Consider the following 16,331-nt stretch of genomic DNA (forward strand, 5'->3'; position numbering starts at 1 on the left):
GACATGAGACCACATCGCCCCGATCCCTCCACTGGCTCAAGTTCCAATCCCGGATCAATGTCAAGATCGCACTCTGTAAAATACTCACCTTACTCTAATCCCCTCCACTCACTCTCCTACCTCTCCCCTCTCATCTCCTCCACGCACTCTCATCTCACTCTACTCCCCTCCACTCACTCTCTTACCTCTCATCTCACTCTACTCCACTCCACACACTCTCCTACCTCTCTCCTCTCATCTCACTCTACTCCCCTCCACTCACTCTCCTACCTCTCCACTCTCATTTCACTCTACTCCCCTCCACGCACTCTCCTACCTCTCCCCTCTCATCTCACTCTACTCCCCTCCACACTCGCTCCACTCCAGCAGCCAAGGCGTTCTGTCGAAGTTCCCGGTCAACCTCCGCTCAGTGGGAGGTCACTCTTTCTCCTCTGCTGCCCCCATCGCCTGGAACTCGCTACCCCCGCCGACCGTGCTGTCGACTTCCTGCCCTTGAAGTCCAGACTTGAGCCCTCCCTCATCTCCTCTGCCTCTCTCAACGTTGCTCTGCAGCGTCTCTAGCTACACGCACAGCAAATCTACGTTGATTGTCAAGTGAAGTGCACCGAATGCCACGGCCACTGATGGGAGGAGCCAATGAAAATGAGCACACGCTACATGGCTACAGAGCAGCCTTAAACTTTATTCGTGATATCATGGCACATTAATGATTATTTTAATACAGTATTTCCCTTTTTCCCCCATCTTTCACGGAAAGAATGTGGACATAATACAACTCTCAAGGTAGTTTTTGTTATTCACAATAGCTGTGTTTATATATACACCGTAGATAATGTGTATATATATACTACACGACCGATATATGGTTTGCAATTATGCACAAAGCACCCGATTCAAAGATCTGTGCGTGTGCCGGCTAAAGCGATTCGGCCTTCGGAGCGACGAATCCGGCACCACACACGAGCGCCGCTCCGCTCTTCGGCGGCCAACCACACGCCAAAGAAATCGGCGCGGTGCCCTCAACCACGCAGCAGCAGCAGCAGCGACGCCAGAGAGAATTAATCCGGCAGAGTTCACCTCCTCTCTCCGGGGAAGTTATCGGCAATAAGCACTTTGAGCACCGTAAACAACACGGGCGTGTGCCGCCGATTCTCTTCGATTCACATCTTGTCCACTCCCGTCGTGTCCCACCCGCCCGCCCTTGACTCGCATCGCTTCATGTGCAGGCGCAAGAGATTCCTCGGTGAGAGTGCGGCGGTCGTGAGGTCCCTGAGCCGGCGGTGTCTCGACCGGGGGGGGGGAAGAGGCGGCCGGGGTTTTAGAGAAACAGCTCTTCCACGGCGTCTTCCGGTCGCCGCGTAGTCTGGAAGGATGTCCGACGTTTCATTCCGTGTGGGTGGGGCGGGGGGGGGGGGTGTGCAACTCGAGATCGCGCGGCGTACGACGAAAATCCGCGCGGTCGGGGGTTAGCAAGCGAGTTCGTCTCGGTGTACACCGATTCTTGGCAGCGGCCGTCGCGCGGTTCCAGTCGTCGTAGGCCTCCGCGACCCGGCACCCCGGCTCAGAAGGTACGACGACGACAGCGAGCGTCGTCGCTGAACGTGAAGACTTAGAGCCGCGCGCGCGTCTCCCTTGCTCAGCGAGGCCACAACTGCACCGCAAGTGACGCCCGAGCGACACCGCTGGGAGGAGGAACGCAGCGCACGCACACGAAGCCTTCTCCCCGCCGCGGCGTCCGTCGCTCGGGTTCCAGCGGAAAACTCACGAGCGGAGTTCGCATCGCGCAAAAGGGGTTTTAAGTCGTTGAGCAACATTCAGAGTACAACTGGTTTTATTCCCCCCCCCCACCCACCCAGCCGCCCCCCATTTAAAACAAGACGGAAATCCAAGCGGCTGTGAAACCCACGTGTTCCGCAGAGGCAACAGGAAATTATTTTCGCCTTCCATATATTTTTTTGTTCAACATTCTCTCCCCCCGACTCGCGACGCGGGGAAATTGGCCGGTAGAGACAAAATTCTCTTTTCAAAGTGCGACTTAGGCAGCTCTCATATCCGTCTGAGGCGGCGACAAGCCAGCTGTACACCACGTTCATCCTCCCGCTTTTCGCTTGGGTCCGGTCCGCTCCATGCCACTCTGCTCCACATCCCAGCCTCGTGCGGTGTTCCCATCTCCGCCCCTCCCTCCCTTCCTCCACAGAGGCCGCAATCCATCGGTCCCCGCCGGTCCGTCCGTCTGTCACAGCGGCTCGAGGTCGACGCTGGGCATCGGGCTGCGCCAGTAGGTGAATTGGCTGAACTCCTCCGAGCAGGGGAACGCCGCTGCACTTTCTCTCATCATCAGGGGGAACATGTGCTCCACCAGCTCGCTCAGCTTCACGTAGCTGTGGCCGCAGCACGCAGCAGCAGCAGCGTCGCGTGGCAGGCACGGAGGAGGAGAGGAGCACAGCGTACGGATGGGGGGAGCGGAGGAGGATTTGAGGGTCGGTGAACAGAATGGGAGGGAGGGAGAGCGGAGGAGGAGGATGGGAAGAGAGAAACATTACACTCAGGTGCAATGCCACGTCTAGAAGCATTTTCTTCCAAGTAATTTTTCTCACTCGCGGTATTAAATTAATTGATTTAAGTTAACATTCACAACCCACCACACCGTGCCACCGCACCACAATGTCTCTGTGTGCGACTGTACAGTCACGTTGTAAACCCAAGCTGTGCAGCGGATGCGATAAGTTAGGGGGCAACGCTCAACCCCCCGTACAGATGGACACAGATGGCGATTAGTCCACTCGTCGTAGCGCCTTTCGCTGGCGAGCCAGGGTACGGCTCGACTTCTCGCCGCCCACGCCAAGGGAGTTCCACACCATCTCTGCGGTGATCCAACAAGCCTAGCTGCTGCCTCTACAGTGCTGGACCATAGAGCGTCACCACCACCGCCAGGCAGTGTACACTGGTGTGTACGCTGGTGTGTAGGTTGGTGTGTATGTTGGTGTGTATGTTGGTGTGTATGCTGGTGTGTATGTTGGTGTCTACGTTGGTGTGTATGTTGGTGTGTAGGTTGGTGTGTATGTTGGTGTGTATGTTGGTGTGTACGCTGGTGTGTACGCTGGTGTGTACGCTGGTGCGTACGTGCGTGCGTACGAGTGCTGGCGTCACTCACGAGGACTTGCAGCTCTTGGTCGGCTCCTGGATGAGCTCCCCGCGTGGGTTCACGGTGAAGATGCGGCTCTCCTGAACCCCCACCTGCCTGTAGGCGTACACATCCTGCCGCCCGACGAGACGGCGTCAGCACCACGGCCTGCACCAAGCACCCGCAACTCAACTCTCGCGTAGACTTACACAGGATTCGCAGGCTTGCATCGGACAATTAGATTTACGTGGCGTTCATCGACTGTGTTAGTTGCACGCGCACGGCTCGGAGCGCTGTCGCGCTGCACTTTAGGCGAGTCCTTACATTGGGGCGGTTTCCGAAGGCGGCGTAGAACGGTTGCGAGTTGGCAGGGAAAAGTCGTCCGATGTCACTCAGACACGCGATCTTGAACTTCTCCGGCTTCTTCTCGATCACCTCCCTGTTGTGGACGACGGAAGCACTTTAGGTCGTTATCGGACTGCTTTATAGCGCGGTCACTCTCCCTCCAGGGCGTCCATTCATCCGCTCCATAACCGCGTGCCGGGCGCCGCATTTTGGCAGTGGCTGCCGGAGGAGGAACGCTGCTAGATGTTGTTCAGTAATAATTGGGTCGAGGCTCAAAAGAAAGCCGTCCCTTGGTGTGGACCAATCAGTTTCAAGGACAATGCATATATTATCATAGTGTGTTTTTGTTTGCATTTTGACTGCAAGTATTGTGGTTAATGCAGACATGAATCCTCGTGAAAAGTTTTCAGTTTTGTTGCCAGAAAAAAGAGACCTGATGAGTCTGGCACATCGCAGGTGATTTAGTGATGGGCCGGTTTGATACACAACCAGATGAAAATTAAGATAATAGTACGGTCCACGTTTATATTTACGAGAAACAGCTGCATTGTGGGAGGGAATGGGAATGCGCAGATGATGTAAATGTAAATACACGACGCCTTACAACGTCCGGGTCGCAACCGACCGCCCCCCCCCTCCCGCACCTCCCCCCCCCCCTGCCAACTAGCCCCCCCCCCCTCTCCCCCACCAGAGGAAGCTACTGAACCAACCAGCGATGACCGAATTCTCAAGTTCCGGCCGAATCCACAAATCCCGGTCTCAATCGTAGCACGCAAACTGAATAATTTAATGCGCGCGGTTGGCTGCGTACAGGTGCGAAAGAAGATTCGACATACACACACATACATACGACGCTAAAAGAAGACGTGCTCTTGGGCTCAATTATCTATTTGCTGTACGTGCATAGTTACTGTCGGAGTAAACGCTGAGTGAGTCCTCACAAGCAACCCACACCAAGCAGTACACATGTCTGTACTGCCACCTGCTGGTCGCTCCTGAATGTTTGCCTCGACGCAAAGAGCCGCGGGGAAAAGAAGATTGGGAGAGAACCGTGGAGAAAATCTCCCACCCACGATCCCACTCTCTGTGCTGCAATCACCTGACCACCTAACATCTCAAGTGTGTGTTGGGAGCCTTGCGAACCCCGTTACCATCCCCTTAGCTCCAAAACAGCACATCACAGGTGCGCTACTAGTCGTGGTACGATAGGTACTAGTAGTAGTGGTATTATAGGTAATACTATTAAGTGTATTATAGGTAGTACTACTAGTAATAGTATTATAGTAGTAGTGGTATTATAGGTACTAGTAATAGCATGGGAATTATAGGTACTAGTGGTAGGCGTGTTATTAAAGGGATTCGTCATAGTAGTAGGAGTGGTATTATAGGTACGAGTAGTAATAGCAGTTTCAATTTAAAGCTTTCGTGACTGCAGGGATTCATCTTCTTGGTTCTTTCGGTAAAGTCACGTAGAAGGGAAATAATAAATAATAAAAAACATCATAAAATAATTCTCACGACGTTTCGGCCACAACGCAAGCAATTCTCACGGCGAAACGTAGTGAGAATTATTTAATTATGTTTTATTTTTATTATTTTATTATTTCCCTTCTACGTGACTTTATAGTAATAGCAGTATTACTATAGGCACTAGTAGTAGTATTATAGGTACGAATAGTAGTGGTATTATAGGTACCAGTAATTAGCATGGGTATTATAGGTACGAGTAGTAATAGCAGCATTACTATAGGCACAAGTAGTAGCATTAAAGATACTCGTCATAGGCACTCGTAGAAGTAGTCGTACTAGCATAGGTAGGAGACGGCATACCTGTGGAAGGCTCTGAAGAGGCTGCTGGGAGAGAGCAGCAGTGGGCCCTTGGGCAGCATCACGCCCTGCTCGTTCACCCACTCGAGGTAGCTGCGGGTCAGGTCCGCCATGCCGATAGCACGCGCCGAGCAGTACAGGAACTTGTAACCGTTCCTGAGGGCAACGCGCGCGTGCGCACGCAAGACGGAGATCATCCTCCCGCACGCGCAGCCTTTAACGGGCCGCCGGGGCAAGCGCTGTTCAGCGAGGAGGGCCTACAAGCAGGCCTGCTTGGCACACGAGGAGGTGGTGTGGCCGGCGCCACGCCCAGCCGGCTTTGTCCCACCAAGTGCTAATGTTTAGACACCACACCGGGTACTGGTATTATTATGGCCAAGTCGACCTAGGAGAGGCCTAGGACCGGTTCTGATATTCGGCAATGTTATAGGTCGCGAGCGGGAATCGAACTCTGGTCGCCGGGTTCGTAGCGCGCAACAACCGCCGATCGCCACTAAGTGACGGTGACATCATCCCAGCGCTTGTGCCACGCTAGGTACACTTTTGAGGCCACATGAAATGTCATCACGTAACAGACCCAGGTGCCATGGCGTGACTCAAAGAGATGACTGGCAGATGCAACAACTGTGCTCCCCACCGCACACACACAAGCAAACAATACACAAACGGGCGAGGATACGCGTCAAACGGGAGAGACTCACTCGTGGATTTTGTGGTAGAGCCTGGCGATGCCCTCGTGCGTCCAGTCCTTGCCAAACTGCGGCAAGATGTGGCCCAGCGTGTCCGACCTACGGGACGCGCAAACATTCATCATTTGTCAAGAAGCGTTTCCCTATTCACCTCCAGCAATCACGTGGTTGACCGACATCGCCGATTAAAAATAATCACGGCGTCACGAGACGCGGCACGCACGCCCGGCGAACGCGGTCGTCGTCAAGGGGGTCAGAGTTCAGGGGGGAGTGGCGGAGGGAGGAAGGGGCCCGAACGTCGGCCGAGCGGTGTGCGCGCACTTGGTGATGGTGCCGTCGATGTCGGATATGATGACGCGGTCGTTCCAGTTCCACAGGTAGATGGTGCCCTCGCAGCGCGTCGTGCCCTGGAACTGCGTCGTGATGCTGAACGTCGCGCTGTTGGGTCCCTCACGGAGGTTCAGCCTCGCCTGCTCGCCCACGAAGGAGGGAAACGTCGTGTTGGACGTACATACGTACGTATGCATGCTGAACTTCTTTCGGAACCGTACGTGGCCAACCGTGCGAATCGGAGGCGGTGATGTAATGCTGTGATGGTATTACGCTGTAATGGCATGACGCTGAGCTGGCGCGATCGTGTGATGATGACAATGTGATGCTGGGATGGTTATGACGCTGCAGTGGTGCGATCGGAGGCACGTTGGTTTCGATTCCCCAGCGATCAAACTCCACCGCTGAGAATCAACAACGGCGGTTCGTCACGTGGCGATCACGGTGGCAGGGAAATTGCATGGACTACCGGGGAATGCGTTCTGGCTTCCTGGATCTCGAGTCCTGAAGATGCTCGGCACGAGTTTCAAGTGAAATGTGGCGCATCTCATCGCTGGTAAATTTAGCGAGGAATTGTCTCAGTCACCCCTCCACCCGTAATGTGTAGATCGGACGTCCACTTACAGAGCTCTCAAAGAGCGTTTCCTGTGACATCCGCTAACAGAAAGGGATTGTGCGATGCCCTGAGAAATATCCGAATGGATTCTTCGCTTCATGACAACACAGGATGCCGATAGCATAATCGCCATAAAATTGGGGAAAAGGGGGACGATTGTATAATAACAATTTTTTTTTTAATGGCAAGGGAGGTAAACAAAACTGGACCGTAATTTCTTTAAAACACTTTTTGTGTTTAGTTTGTTGTCCTTCCCACCACACCTCCGATTAGCACGGTTGGATACGTACGGTGCGAAAGAAGAACACACATATAGTGCAGTTATTGAATTGTACATTCGGCCTCTGCCCAAATCTGTGATAACCCTCAAATGCTTTCACGATGGCCCTCCTAATGAGGGTGGACACGTACTATCTGCTCCGACGAGAGACGCAGAGACTTCTTGAAGGAAATGCAGGTCAAGGCCTCCTCCAGCGAGTCGGGCACCACCACCCGCTTGGCGTCGCACTCCACTAGTGCCAGCGGCTCGGCAGAGATCACCACCTCATCCAACAGCCTGCAGGGCAGCAGGGGCAGCAGCAGCACGGGCAGCAGCAGCAGTGTCAGCAACAGCAGCAGTGTCAGCAACAGCAGCAGTGTCAACAACTAGAGAGAGGAGTGCATTTTATCAAAATGGAAAGACGGAGTGTGGTGGTTCCACGAGGACTGGAGTTTGGGAAAAGCAAAACCCTGGACGAGGGGCAGCAAAAGACCTCGCCGGTCTCCGCAAGCTTCCCCGTCGCACGAAGCTAAACTCACAATTTACGCGGCGGGCTGATTCGTGGGAACGCCATGCGCGATGACGTGGGCGCCACGAATCGGCGTTCATGATGACTCGAGAACGAACGAGCCCTGAATCTAATCAGTGCGACGTGGAAATGACCTGCGACCGCCCCCCAATGTCAATTTCCTGCCAGCCAGCGGGCGGCATTTTTTATTTGAGAGTCAACAAAACGGCCGCTCAAAGTTCACGTGCGCATCCCACGTGCGCAACACCCCCCCGCCCCCCCACCGCCGCCCCCTCTTCGTTACGCAACGGATCACGAAGCCGCGAGCGTCCCAAGGCTTTATCGAGCGGGCAGATAACAACGCGGCGGGCAGACAACAACGTGGCGGGTGGAAACCGGCAAAGAGACCCCCCCCACCTGCTGCCGGGGTCCACCTTCTCGGCTGGCGTCGGCGAATCCGGCGAAACGTTCCCATTGGCTGCCGTCCCGCCGGCCTTGATTTCCTGCGGCACGGTGAACAGCCCGGGTGGGGGGGGAGGCGAGGGTTAAAGGTGCAGCCCCACAACGTCTCGCCCACGCGCCACGCACTGGAAAGAAGGGGCCTCCCTCCTCCACCGGCGGTGTTCTTTACTCTTTTTCAGAGGGGAGGAGGGAGGGCCTCCACTGCGGGCGATAAAACATCGTCAGTATATTTACTACACAGGCTGCTTAAAAAAAATGTTAACACTATCTAAAAACTATCGTTCTTAATGGAAAAAGAACGGATAATGATTAATACACTGTAACATGATAACAAACGTGATGTTAATAGCTTCAAAAAATCAAAGAGTCTCCACTTGTTCGCCATCATTGTCAACACATGCCCTGGAATCTTCTCCAGGTGGTCTCCAGAGCCCGGAGGCACATTTCTTGTGGTGTTGTTGCACATTATCAGAAGTGTTAACATTTTTTTGAAGCGCCCCGTACTGCATCTGTTTGCCAGGTAAGGCCCCACTGAGCTATGTAGCTCTTTTTCAGAAGCGACCTGGCCACGAATGATAGCGAAACGAAGTGGCTTGTCGCGTGGAAATTTATAGCGGCCAAACACACAACTTAAAATATACAGCAGCAGGCATCAGGATCAAACCCACGACCTCCAGTATACCAGGCGAGGTAGCTAACATCTCTCCAACGTGGCCGCCACACATTTGAAACCATTGGGGTTTGACAGCAGCACGACAATGATGATGATGGGGGGTGTTTTCACTTTGTATATCGTCAAGGGGCAGCTCGTCTGGGGCCGCACTAAAGGCCACCAAAGGGCCGACCAAGTGACCCGCGGGCCTTGCAATGAAGGTTGGTCTAAGAGAGCCCCTCACGAGGACATCGCTGTGGCCTGCTCGTGCACACTGGCCACAACGTCTCGGAAGAGATGGGAGCAACCCCATTCGTGCCGCTGGGCAGGCAGAGGCGGTGGGATTTTAAGAAACTCGCCCCATTGTTTCAACTGCCGCGCCGGGAGATTGAACCAGCGACCGCTGGGTTGCGAGTGACCACGGCCACCGCGGCGACAACCTGAATGACACGAGGGGGCGGGAGGTAGCGATCTAACGAGGAAGTGGTCGGGCGGCTGGTTTATTTTTAGCAGTTCCTAACTCGCGCGGAGATAAGACTGGGGTGTCCATGTGACCGCAAAATTGTCGCCAATGTGTCTATGCATGCTGAGCTTCTTTCGCACCGCACGTAGCCAACCGCGCTAATCGGAGGTGCGGGGGAAGGACAACAAACTGAACAGAAAAATTCAGTCAAGGAAAGCAAAACTGATACGTTCAAAAAGCAACATGGACAAGACGGCTACGCAGGCAACCAACACACGCGTGCACGCACGAACGCACGCGCGACCGTAGCCCACCCTGCCTTTGTTTTTCCTCCCTCCGTAATTTTCTTTTACCCGGACCAACCACTCCCGCTTACCCAATACCCCACTACCCCCCCACCCCCCCTCCAAGACGATAACCGCGATTGTCCTCCAGGTGCTCAAAGACCATCGTCCGTCCCATTGAGCCACACGAGTGCCCACGGCAACCAACACACGCATGCACGCACGACCGCGTGCGCGAACCCCCCACCGTGGTGTCCTTCCGGCTCCAGAACCACCACCCACGTCCGGGCTTCTTGGGCATCTTGTCCTTGACCAGCTTGTCCACGGTGGTCTGCGCGCCACACAAAACGCCGCCTCCGTCAACGCCGGCAACAACGGATGCTGCTGCTGCCGCCACCGCCGTCGCCTGTGCCGACTGAGGCCTCTCTCTCCCTCTCTCTCGCAGAGCGACGACGGCCATCAAAGGAAACTAACGCCGAAAGGAAGCGAACCCGAACCCCCTTGATCTCTTTTCCACCCCCGACCAACTGACATTCGATCGCACTCCTAGGCCCGGTAATGGGCAGCAGTGGATTGATCATTGCTGGCCCGATGCTGATGATGTAAACTCATTTCTTTAAAACTGCTTTATGTGTTTAGTTTGTTGTCCTTCCCCCGTACCTCCAATGAGCGTGCGAAAGAAGTTCGAGATACATACATGATGACGAATAAATACGAATGTACTGAAAGCATCGACTTCTTCGTCATGATCATCATCATCAATGTCATCGAAGTACCAAGGTCTTTAATTGCCAAAACAGCTCGTTCAAACAGCACAACGTCATTTAGTTTTGTCGATGAACAAACCGCTCCCCCCCCCACTGCACACGATCTTAGAGATGTACACGAGGGGCAGAGGAAATACCTTGGGCAGGCCTTTGTGAAACGCCTGCATCGCCAGGATCATGGGTGCTGCCACTGCCCAGTTGTAATACCTGCACGGGGACAAGAACATCCGCTCAGGATCGGAAGGTCGCCAGTTCAAAATCGCGGTTGGCAAGCGGACCCAGTCCACAGTGAGATAAAAAAATTGTTTAGTTTTATTTGTATATTTTTTAGTTTTTAGCGATTCGTTTACCTTCCCTATACTTTTCACTCCTGTCGCGTGTTTTGTATTGTTTGTTGTTGTAACGTTCTGACCCGCCCACTACTGGACATGTGAAAAAAGAGCTTTACGACGGCTCATCAGATTCCTCCGGTATAAATATTCCGATTCTGATCATCCTTCCGAGTTCGATAAAACGGGAACAACTTTGTTGCCATTTCAGTTGCCATGCGCTTGTCCGATGGGCTGACTCCCCGCCGCCCCCCGCGCCCCCCACCCAGCCATAGGAAAGAATTCGGGGGGCGATGGCAGTGAGCAAGACACGAGTGCCAACTCGCGGACACGTTCACCCTGGGCTCGCCTCGTGCTGCCCGTCGGCCGTGGGGCCTGCGAGGGAGGGGGCCCCGAGCCGCTCACGCCAATCACGGCTCCCGCCCGGGGGTCGCCCGCTGACCACGAGCGCCCGTCGGCGGGCGCTGACGAGATGACACCTAATCGATGGGCTCTGAAGTGATTTATTGAAAGGGGCTCAGGCGAGGCGCACGAGGGGCTGCCGTAAGGGCGGGCGACGCCGGCTCCCTCAAACGCTCCTCGTCACGAGTTAATTACGCGGCACTTTGAGACGAGTGTTAATCGCATTCCAGCATATTGAGAAATCTTCTTGGTTCTTTCGGTAAAGTCACGTAGAAGGGAAGTAATAAAATAAAAATATTATATTATTATATAATTGTATTATATTATTTTATTATATTATTTTATTATGTTTTATTTTAATTATTTTATTACTTCCCTTCTACGTGACTTTACCGAAAGAACCAAGAAGATGAATCCCTGCAGTCACGAAAGCTTTCAATCGAAATATTGAGAAATATTGTTACCACCTCCCCCCGCCTCGTTACCTCCCCCCCCACCACCACCACTACCACGCCCCCCTCCCGCCGCCGCCCACCATGAAATTGCGATTGTGCCACTTGCACCGCAAGATGACGATTCCATTCAGGGAGAGGCATCGCGCTCGCTCGACCGAGGAACACCCCGCGCCGTCCACGCATCTCTCACTTGTTCTGTATTCTGATGACGAGGTTGGGGTCGTCCAGGAGGGCCGGGTTTTGGGTGAGGTCCGTGTACTGGATCACCCGCTCTTGGAACTTCTCTGTCGCGAGGATGAGGTTGGGTTTTGCGAAAGACAACGACGATAACAACAAACAAAAAATCAGAAGCTATTAAACGATGCCCATGTCGCAAAATAAACCAGCGTCCCGGCGGACTCTGGCCTGTTTGTGGTCACACGGGAACCTACGTAATGTACAAGTGTGCAAGGATGGTACGATCTTCGCGAGTTTTGCGCACAATACACAAGTTATTACATACTATCATTAATAGTGCGATTCACATGCTAGGTGCATTACACATATGCATGTATGTGTGTTGAACTTCTTTTGCACCGTACGCAGCCAACCGTGCTAACCGTAGGTGCGGGGGAAGGACAACAAACAAAACATAAAAGAGCAGTGGTTGGCTACGTCACGGTGCAAAGGAAGTTCCACACACACAAACACATATATATATAATTAACCTCCACGGGCCCCAGCGGTACCGGTAGGCGGCCAGCTGACAAGAACAGCTGTCGCGCGGCTATAACGGGCAACGCGGGCGGGCGGGCATCCGTACCTTCGGACACCTCGGCGTTGTGGCACAGCCCCCCGCACAGCGAGAGGCCCACGGACAGGGCGTCCGAGTCGGAGTCGAACTGGCACTCCGTGCCGCTGTCAACGGCGCCGCCGCCGCCGCCGCCGCCGCCAACGCCAACGGCGGTGGTGGCGGTGGAGGGGGGCGAGGGGCGGTCGGAGCGCTCGCTTCTCGCGTCCGACCCGCTGACGCTCCAGCGCCGGCCCAGCTCTCCCTCCCTGGGAGACGGTGGGCAGGAAGAGCGGCGGGCGTGGTTTCAGTTTCAGTTTTATTTATTAGGTAGAGCCCTGTGAGCCATGCGGCTCTTGACTCGGGTGCAACCGCAACAAACAAAGACATGAAGAGAAAAATCCAGGAAAAAACAGCAAAGTCTTCCAGAAAAAAGCACCGCATATCAACGCTGCGTGCAAAAATGCCAGTGGGATGCAAGTCAAACAATAACAATCCTGAGACAATTTAGATTAGAGTTATCAGGCTAACTCTGTACTTCAACAAACAAACACGGCTAAACCATACGTTTTCGAAATCACCAAAATAAAGTTATAAAAACAATGTAACAGTGATCATAGGAACTGTGATTCAAATTTAACAATAAACGATATACATAACATGGCGGGGGGGGGTGTGCAAGGGTGGAGAGGGGTTGGGAGGAGTTACAAAGTATGGTGATCGGAGGGGAGGGAAGGAGGAGGTGGGGACCGGTAGGGTGGTGATAGGTAGCGAGAGTCGCGAGAGTCATCACAACAACAACACCAATTGCGAAATTACAAAAAAAAAAACACAAACACACGATGTGCAAAAGGTGGCAACGCATCACGAGTGGCACTAACCTCTTTGGGAAGTAGAGTTTGGCGACCTCGGGGTCAAGGGCGGTGAGGTCGTCGAGGTAGATGTCCGAGGGGCCCTGGTGTCTGCTCCGCTTGGAGGCGTCTGCACATGGGTGGGTGGCAGCAGCGCTCGATCATCGTTACGGTCACAGCGGCGTCGTCAGTCGACGCCCTTCACTGCGGCCCTCCCCGCGGGCTCCGACGAGCGCTAGTGAAATGAGGCTCACCTTTCTTCTTCGACGACGACCCATTTTGGTCTCCGTCTTTCGCAGAAGACGGAGCCTTGGGCTCCTGGCAGGAGGCGGCGGCCGCTGCGGCAGGCGGAACGACGCTTTCAACAGACTCGCACGCGGGTGACTTGCCTCCCGCTGTCGCCTTCGCGTCGTCCGTCGACGTCGCGGGCGCCGTGGGGGGCACCGTCGACGTCGCAGGCGCGATGGGCGCCGTGGGTGCTGTGGGTTCCGTGGGTGCCGTGGGCTCTGCGGGCATCATGGGCTCCGCGGGGGGCGCCGTGGCGGGAATCTCCGTGCGACCGTCGTCGTTGTCGTCCTCCCGGCCGTCCATCCCGTCCTCCTCCTCCTCCTCGTCGTCGTCCTCGTCGTCGGCGGGCAGGGGAGAGGCGCAGGAGGCATGGGCCGGAGACTCGGAGCCCGAGGCCGCGTGGCTCAGGTCGTCGGAGCCGACGAGGCCCGAGTCGCCGGGGTCGGAGGGGCACGGCGATGGGGAGTCGGCGGGGGAGGAGCGCTCGCCCGCCGGCACATCGACGGACGCCGCCGGTGGCGAGTCCACCGACTTCTCGCTCTTCTTGTACTGCCGAGGTCGCACAGCGTGGCGGGGGAAAACACAACGAGCAAAGGTTGTTTTTTTCTTTTCGAGGGTCGACGGCTAATACTAAAAACTTTTTTTTTTAACCAGGTAAGGCGCACAGAGCTATGTAAGCTCTTTTTCAGACGCAACCTGGCCTCAATGGATAGCTCAACAAAAAGCGGGTTATCATCACGTGGACATTTATAGCAGCCAAGCACTCTAAATGCACGGTGATTCTGAATGTGGAGGGAAAAACTGGAGGACCCGGAGAAACATCCACGCGACCATGGGGTGAGAGACACCGGAAACTCTAAATATACAACAGGCGTCAGGGTCGGAATCGAACCCACAACCCCCTGCATACGAGGCGACGCAGTGAAGCTCAGGGTAGAACCCGAGGCAGCAGCGCCACTCAAAATCTGCTTCGGACATCAAAGGTCTCGAATTGTTACAGCCTCACGTCACTATACACTGCACTACAATACACTATACACTGCACTACAATATACTACACTACAATACACTATACACTGCACTACAATATACTACACTACAATACACTATACTGTTACAGCCTCATGTCAGTGCTCTGCTATCGCCCCATCGGTGTGGAACTCTCTCGAATCCCTTTGCACATCAGCAACATCGAATGCACTCCAAAGGCCTCCTCTATCGGTCTGGGTCAGGCTTTCGAGCAGCCCTCGGCTTGGCTCCGTGCCTCCGAGTTGTTGAATTGCCTGCAACATCTGGCGCATTATAAATGTCATCATTATTCAGAGGCGTCGTCGATCAATCGTTGCAGCAGCACCACGTTACCTTCGCGGCCTCTGGGAACTCGCCCCAAGTCCACTGCATGGGCAGCTCCGGGCGCATGGCGGCCTCCGAGGGCCGAGTCACCAGCTCCGAGTCGCTCTTCGGCGACGGCGGTCGGCACTCGTCGGGGCTGGAGGAACGGGGCGAGGCGCAAGGGGGGGGGGGGGAACGCAAGTCAACAAAGCGCGTTCCAAACACGGGCATGTTTGACTTGAGATGAGATGCAGCGACGCTAAGGGGCCTCCGAGTTGCAAGGGGGCATTCAAGCGCCGCGTAAACACAGAGATGATCATCGTGATAATTATTTATCAGCGTTGTCGAGCGGGTAGGACAGACAGCAGTGCTGACCCCAAGGATGTGCTCCACTCGCCGTCGGAGAAGGGGTGGATGGTGTCGCTGGAGTACGACGCGGCCACCGTGGTCACTTCCGGCCTGGACACCTCCAGGCTCGTCGGCCTGACACGCAGGCCCAAACAGAAGACGGTGAGAATTCACCTTACGAACGTCCGTCCCCCAAGCAGCGCCGATGCGCTTCTTAAAATCGATTTCGGCGTCGGGCCAAGTGACGGTCTCGGCAAAGTATCTGTCGCCAAGCCCCTCAACCGCCCCGACACACAGCCAAGACAAAAACGAAACCGTCGCCATGCCGCGACGAGCGCTTAACGCTTTGACCTCTGACACCAAACACAAATCCAGGAAGCCATTCCGACTTTTTGGATCTTCCTAACGACGCTTTGGCGTCCTTCGGCCGAAACAACAATCGGAATCGGAAGTTTATTTAGCGAGGGAAGCCCACTGAGAGCTGAGAGGCTCTTCTTCAAGGGTGGATCGGCCGGTAGACAACACGAAACAATAAATCGGCGGGTCGTTAAACACTCGTGCGCGTGAAGATTTAATTAAGTTTGGCTCATGTCGGTTGGTGGTGGTGGAGGAGGAGGAGGAGGCTCTTGCAACAGAAATTTGGGCAGATAATCGCACGGGCTAGCCCAAAAAAAAGACAATTACAATGTGTAATACTTGCTGGCAAAATGTATGCGTTTAGTGTTAAATATAGTCAGAATGTCACATTTCATACTTAGTCTCAGCACTAGTCAAAGACAACCCTATGCAACTTTAATCGAGGCTTGATAGAGGGGGTTTTCACATTCAGTTACAAACCCTTAGGGATCCAAAGGTTGCTTTAGTGAGCATCTCAGTAATTTGGTGAGAATTTTGTTTACTTTTAATCGACAAAATGTTCTTCTTTTGTAGACGGGAGGAAGGGGACCAATACAAACTCGATCTTTTTTAATGTTTTTACATCGTGCCCCAGAAGATCAACAACACCGCAAACGCGCACGTTCACACCAAAGCACACGCATGGGCTTTTTGACGATAATCTCATTATCCGAGATAAGTTCATTACCGAACATACACTCCTAGGGTTGACGTCTTCCCCTCTACGACCCCAAAAAACATGCGGCGGTCATAGGCGGCAGTTTTGGCAGCCAAGGTGCCTACTATAAATTCTCCCTCGTAAGCACCTCGAGCAGTTAATCCCAGGCATCACACA

At 54.2% G+C, this 16,331-nt stretch overlaps 1 protein-coding gene across 3 annotated transcripts in view; it reads right to left on the reverse strand.

Moving 5' to 3' along the window:
- Positions 1-662: 662 nt before the first annotated feature.
- The window catches only part of LOC144722407 (phosphatidate phosphatase LPIN2-like), a 57,413-nt gene continuing 41,744 nt past the window's right edge, over positions 663-16,331 (reverse strand). For 2 of the 3 annotated variants that reach the window (XM_078600653.1, XM_078600650.1), the window contains exons 6-21: positions 15,128-15,235; positions 14,783-14,909; positions 13,522-13,969; positions 13,163-13,262; positions 12,315-12,550; positions 11,703-11,796; positions 10,464-10,533; positions 9,807-9,890; positions 8,116-8,201; positions 7,343-7,487; positions 6,307-6,455; positions 5,998-6,084; positions 5,300-5,452; positions 3,449-3,563; positions 3,155-3,258; positions 663-2,381 (exon numbers count right to left, since the gene is read on the reverse strand). In XM_078600653.1, the coding sequence (XP_078456779.1) occupies positions 2,237-2,381; positions 3,155-3,258; positions 3,449-3,563; positions 5,300-5,452; positions 5,998-6,084; positions 6,307-6,455; positions 7,343-7,487; positions 8,116-8,201; positions 9,807-9,890; positions 10,464-10,533; positions 11,703-11,796; positions 12,315-12,550; positions 13,163-13,262; positions 13,522-13,969; positions 14,783-14,909; positions 15,128-15,235 (2,251 nt within the window). In that variant the 3' untranslated portion in view covers positions 663-2,236. Of the gene's footprint in view, positions 2,382-3,154; positions 3,259-3,448; positions 3,564-5,299; positions 5,453-5,997; positions 6,085-6,306; positions 6,456-7,342; positions 7,488-8,115; positions 8,202-9,806; positions 9,891-10,463; positions 10,534-11,702; positions 11,797-12,314; positions 12,551-13,162; positions 13,263-13,386; positions 13,970-14,782; positions 14,910-15,127; positions 15,236-16,331 lie in introns of all 3 variants that reach the window. The other variant, XM_078600651.1, reaches the window with a different exon arrangement.

Source organism: Lampetra planeri, chromosome 14 (genome assembly GCF_965212315.1).
Source record: "Lampetra planeri chromosome 14, kcLamPlan1.2.h2, whole genome shotgun sequence".
NCBI lineage: Eukaryota > Metazoa > Chordata > Hyperoartia > Petromyzontiformes > Petromyzontidae > Lampetra > Lampetra planeri.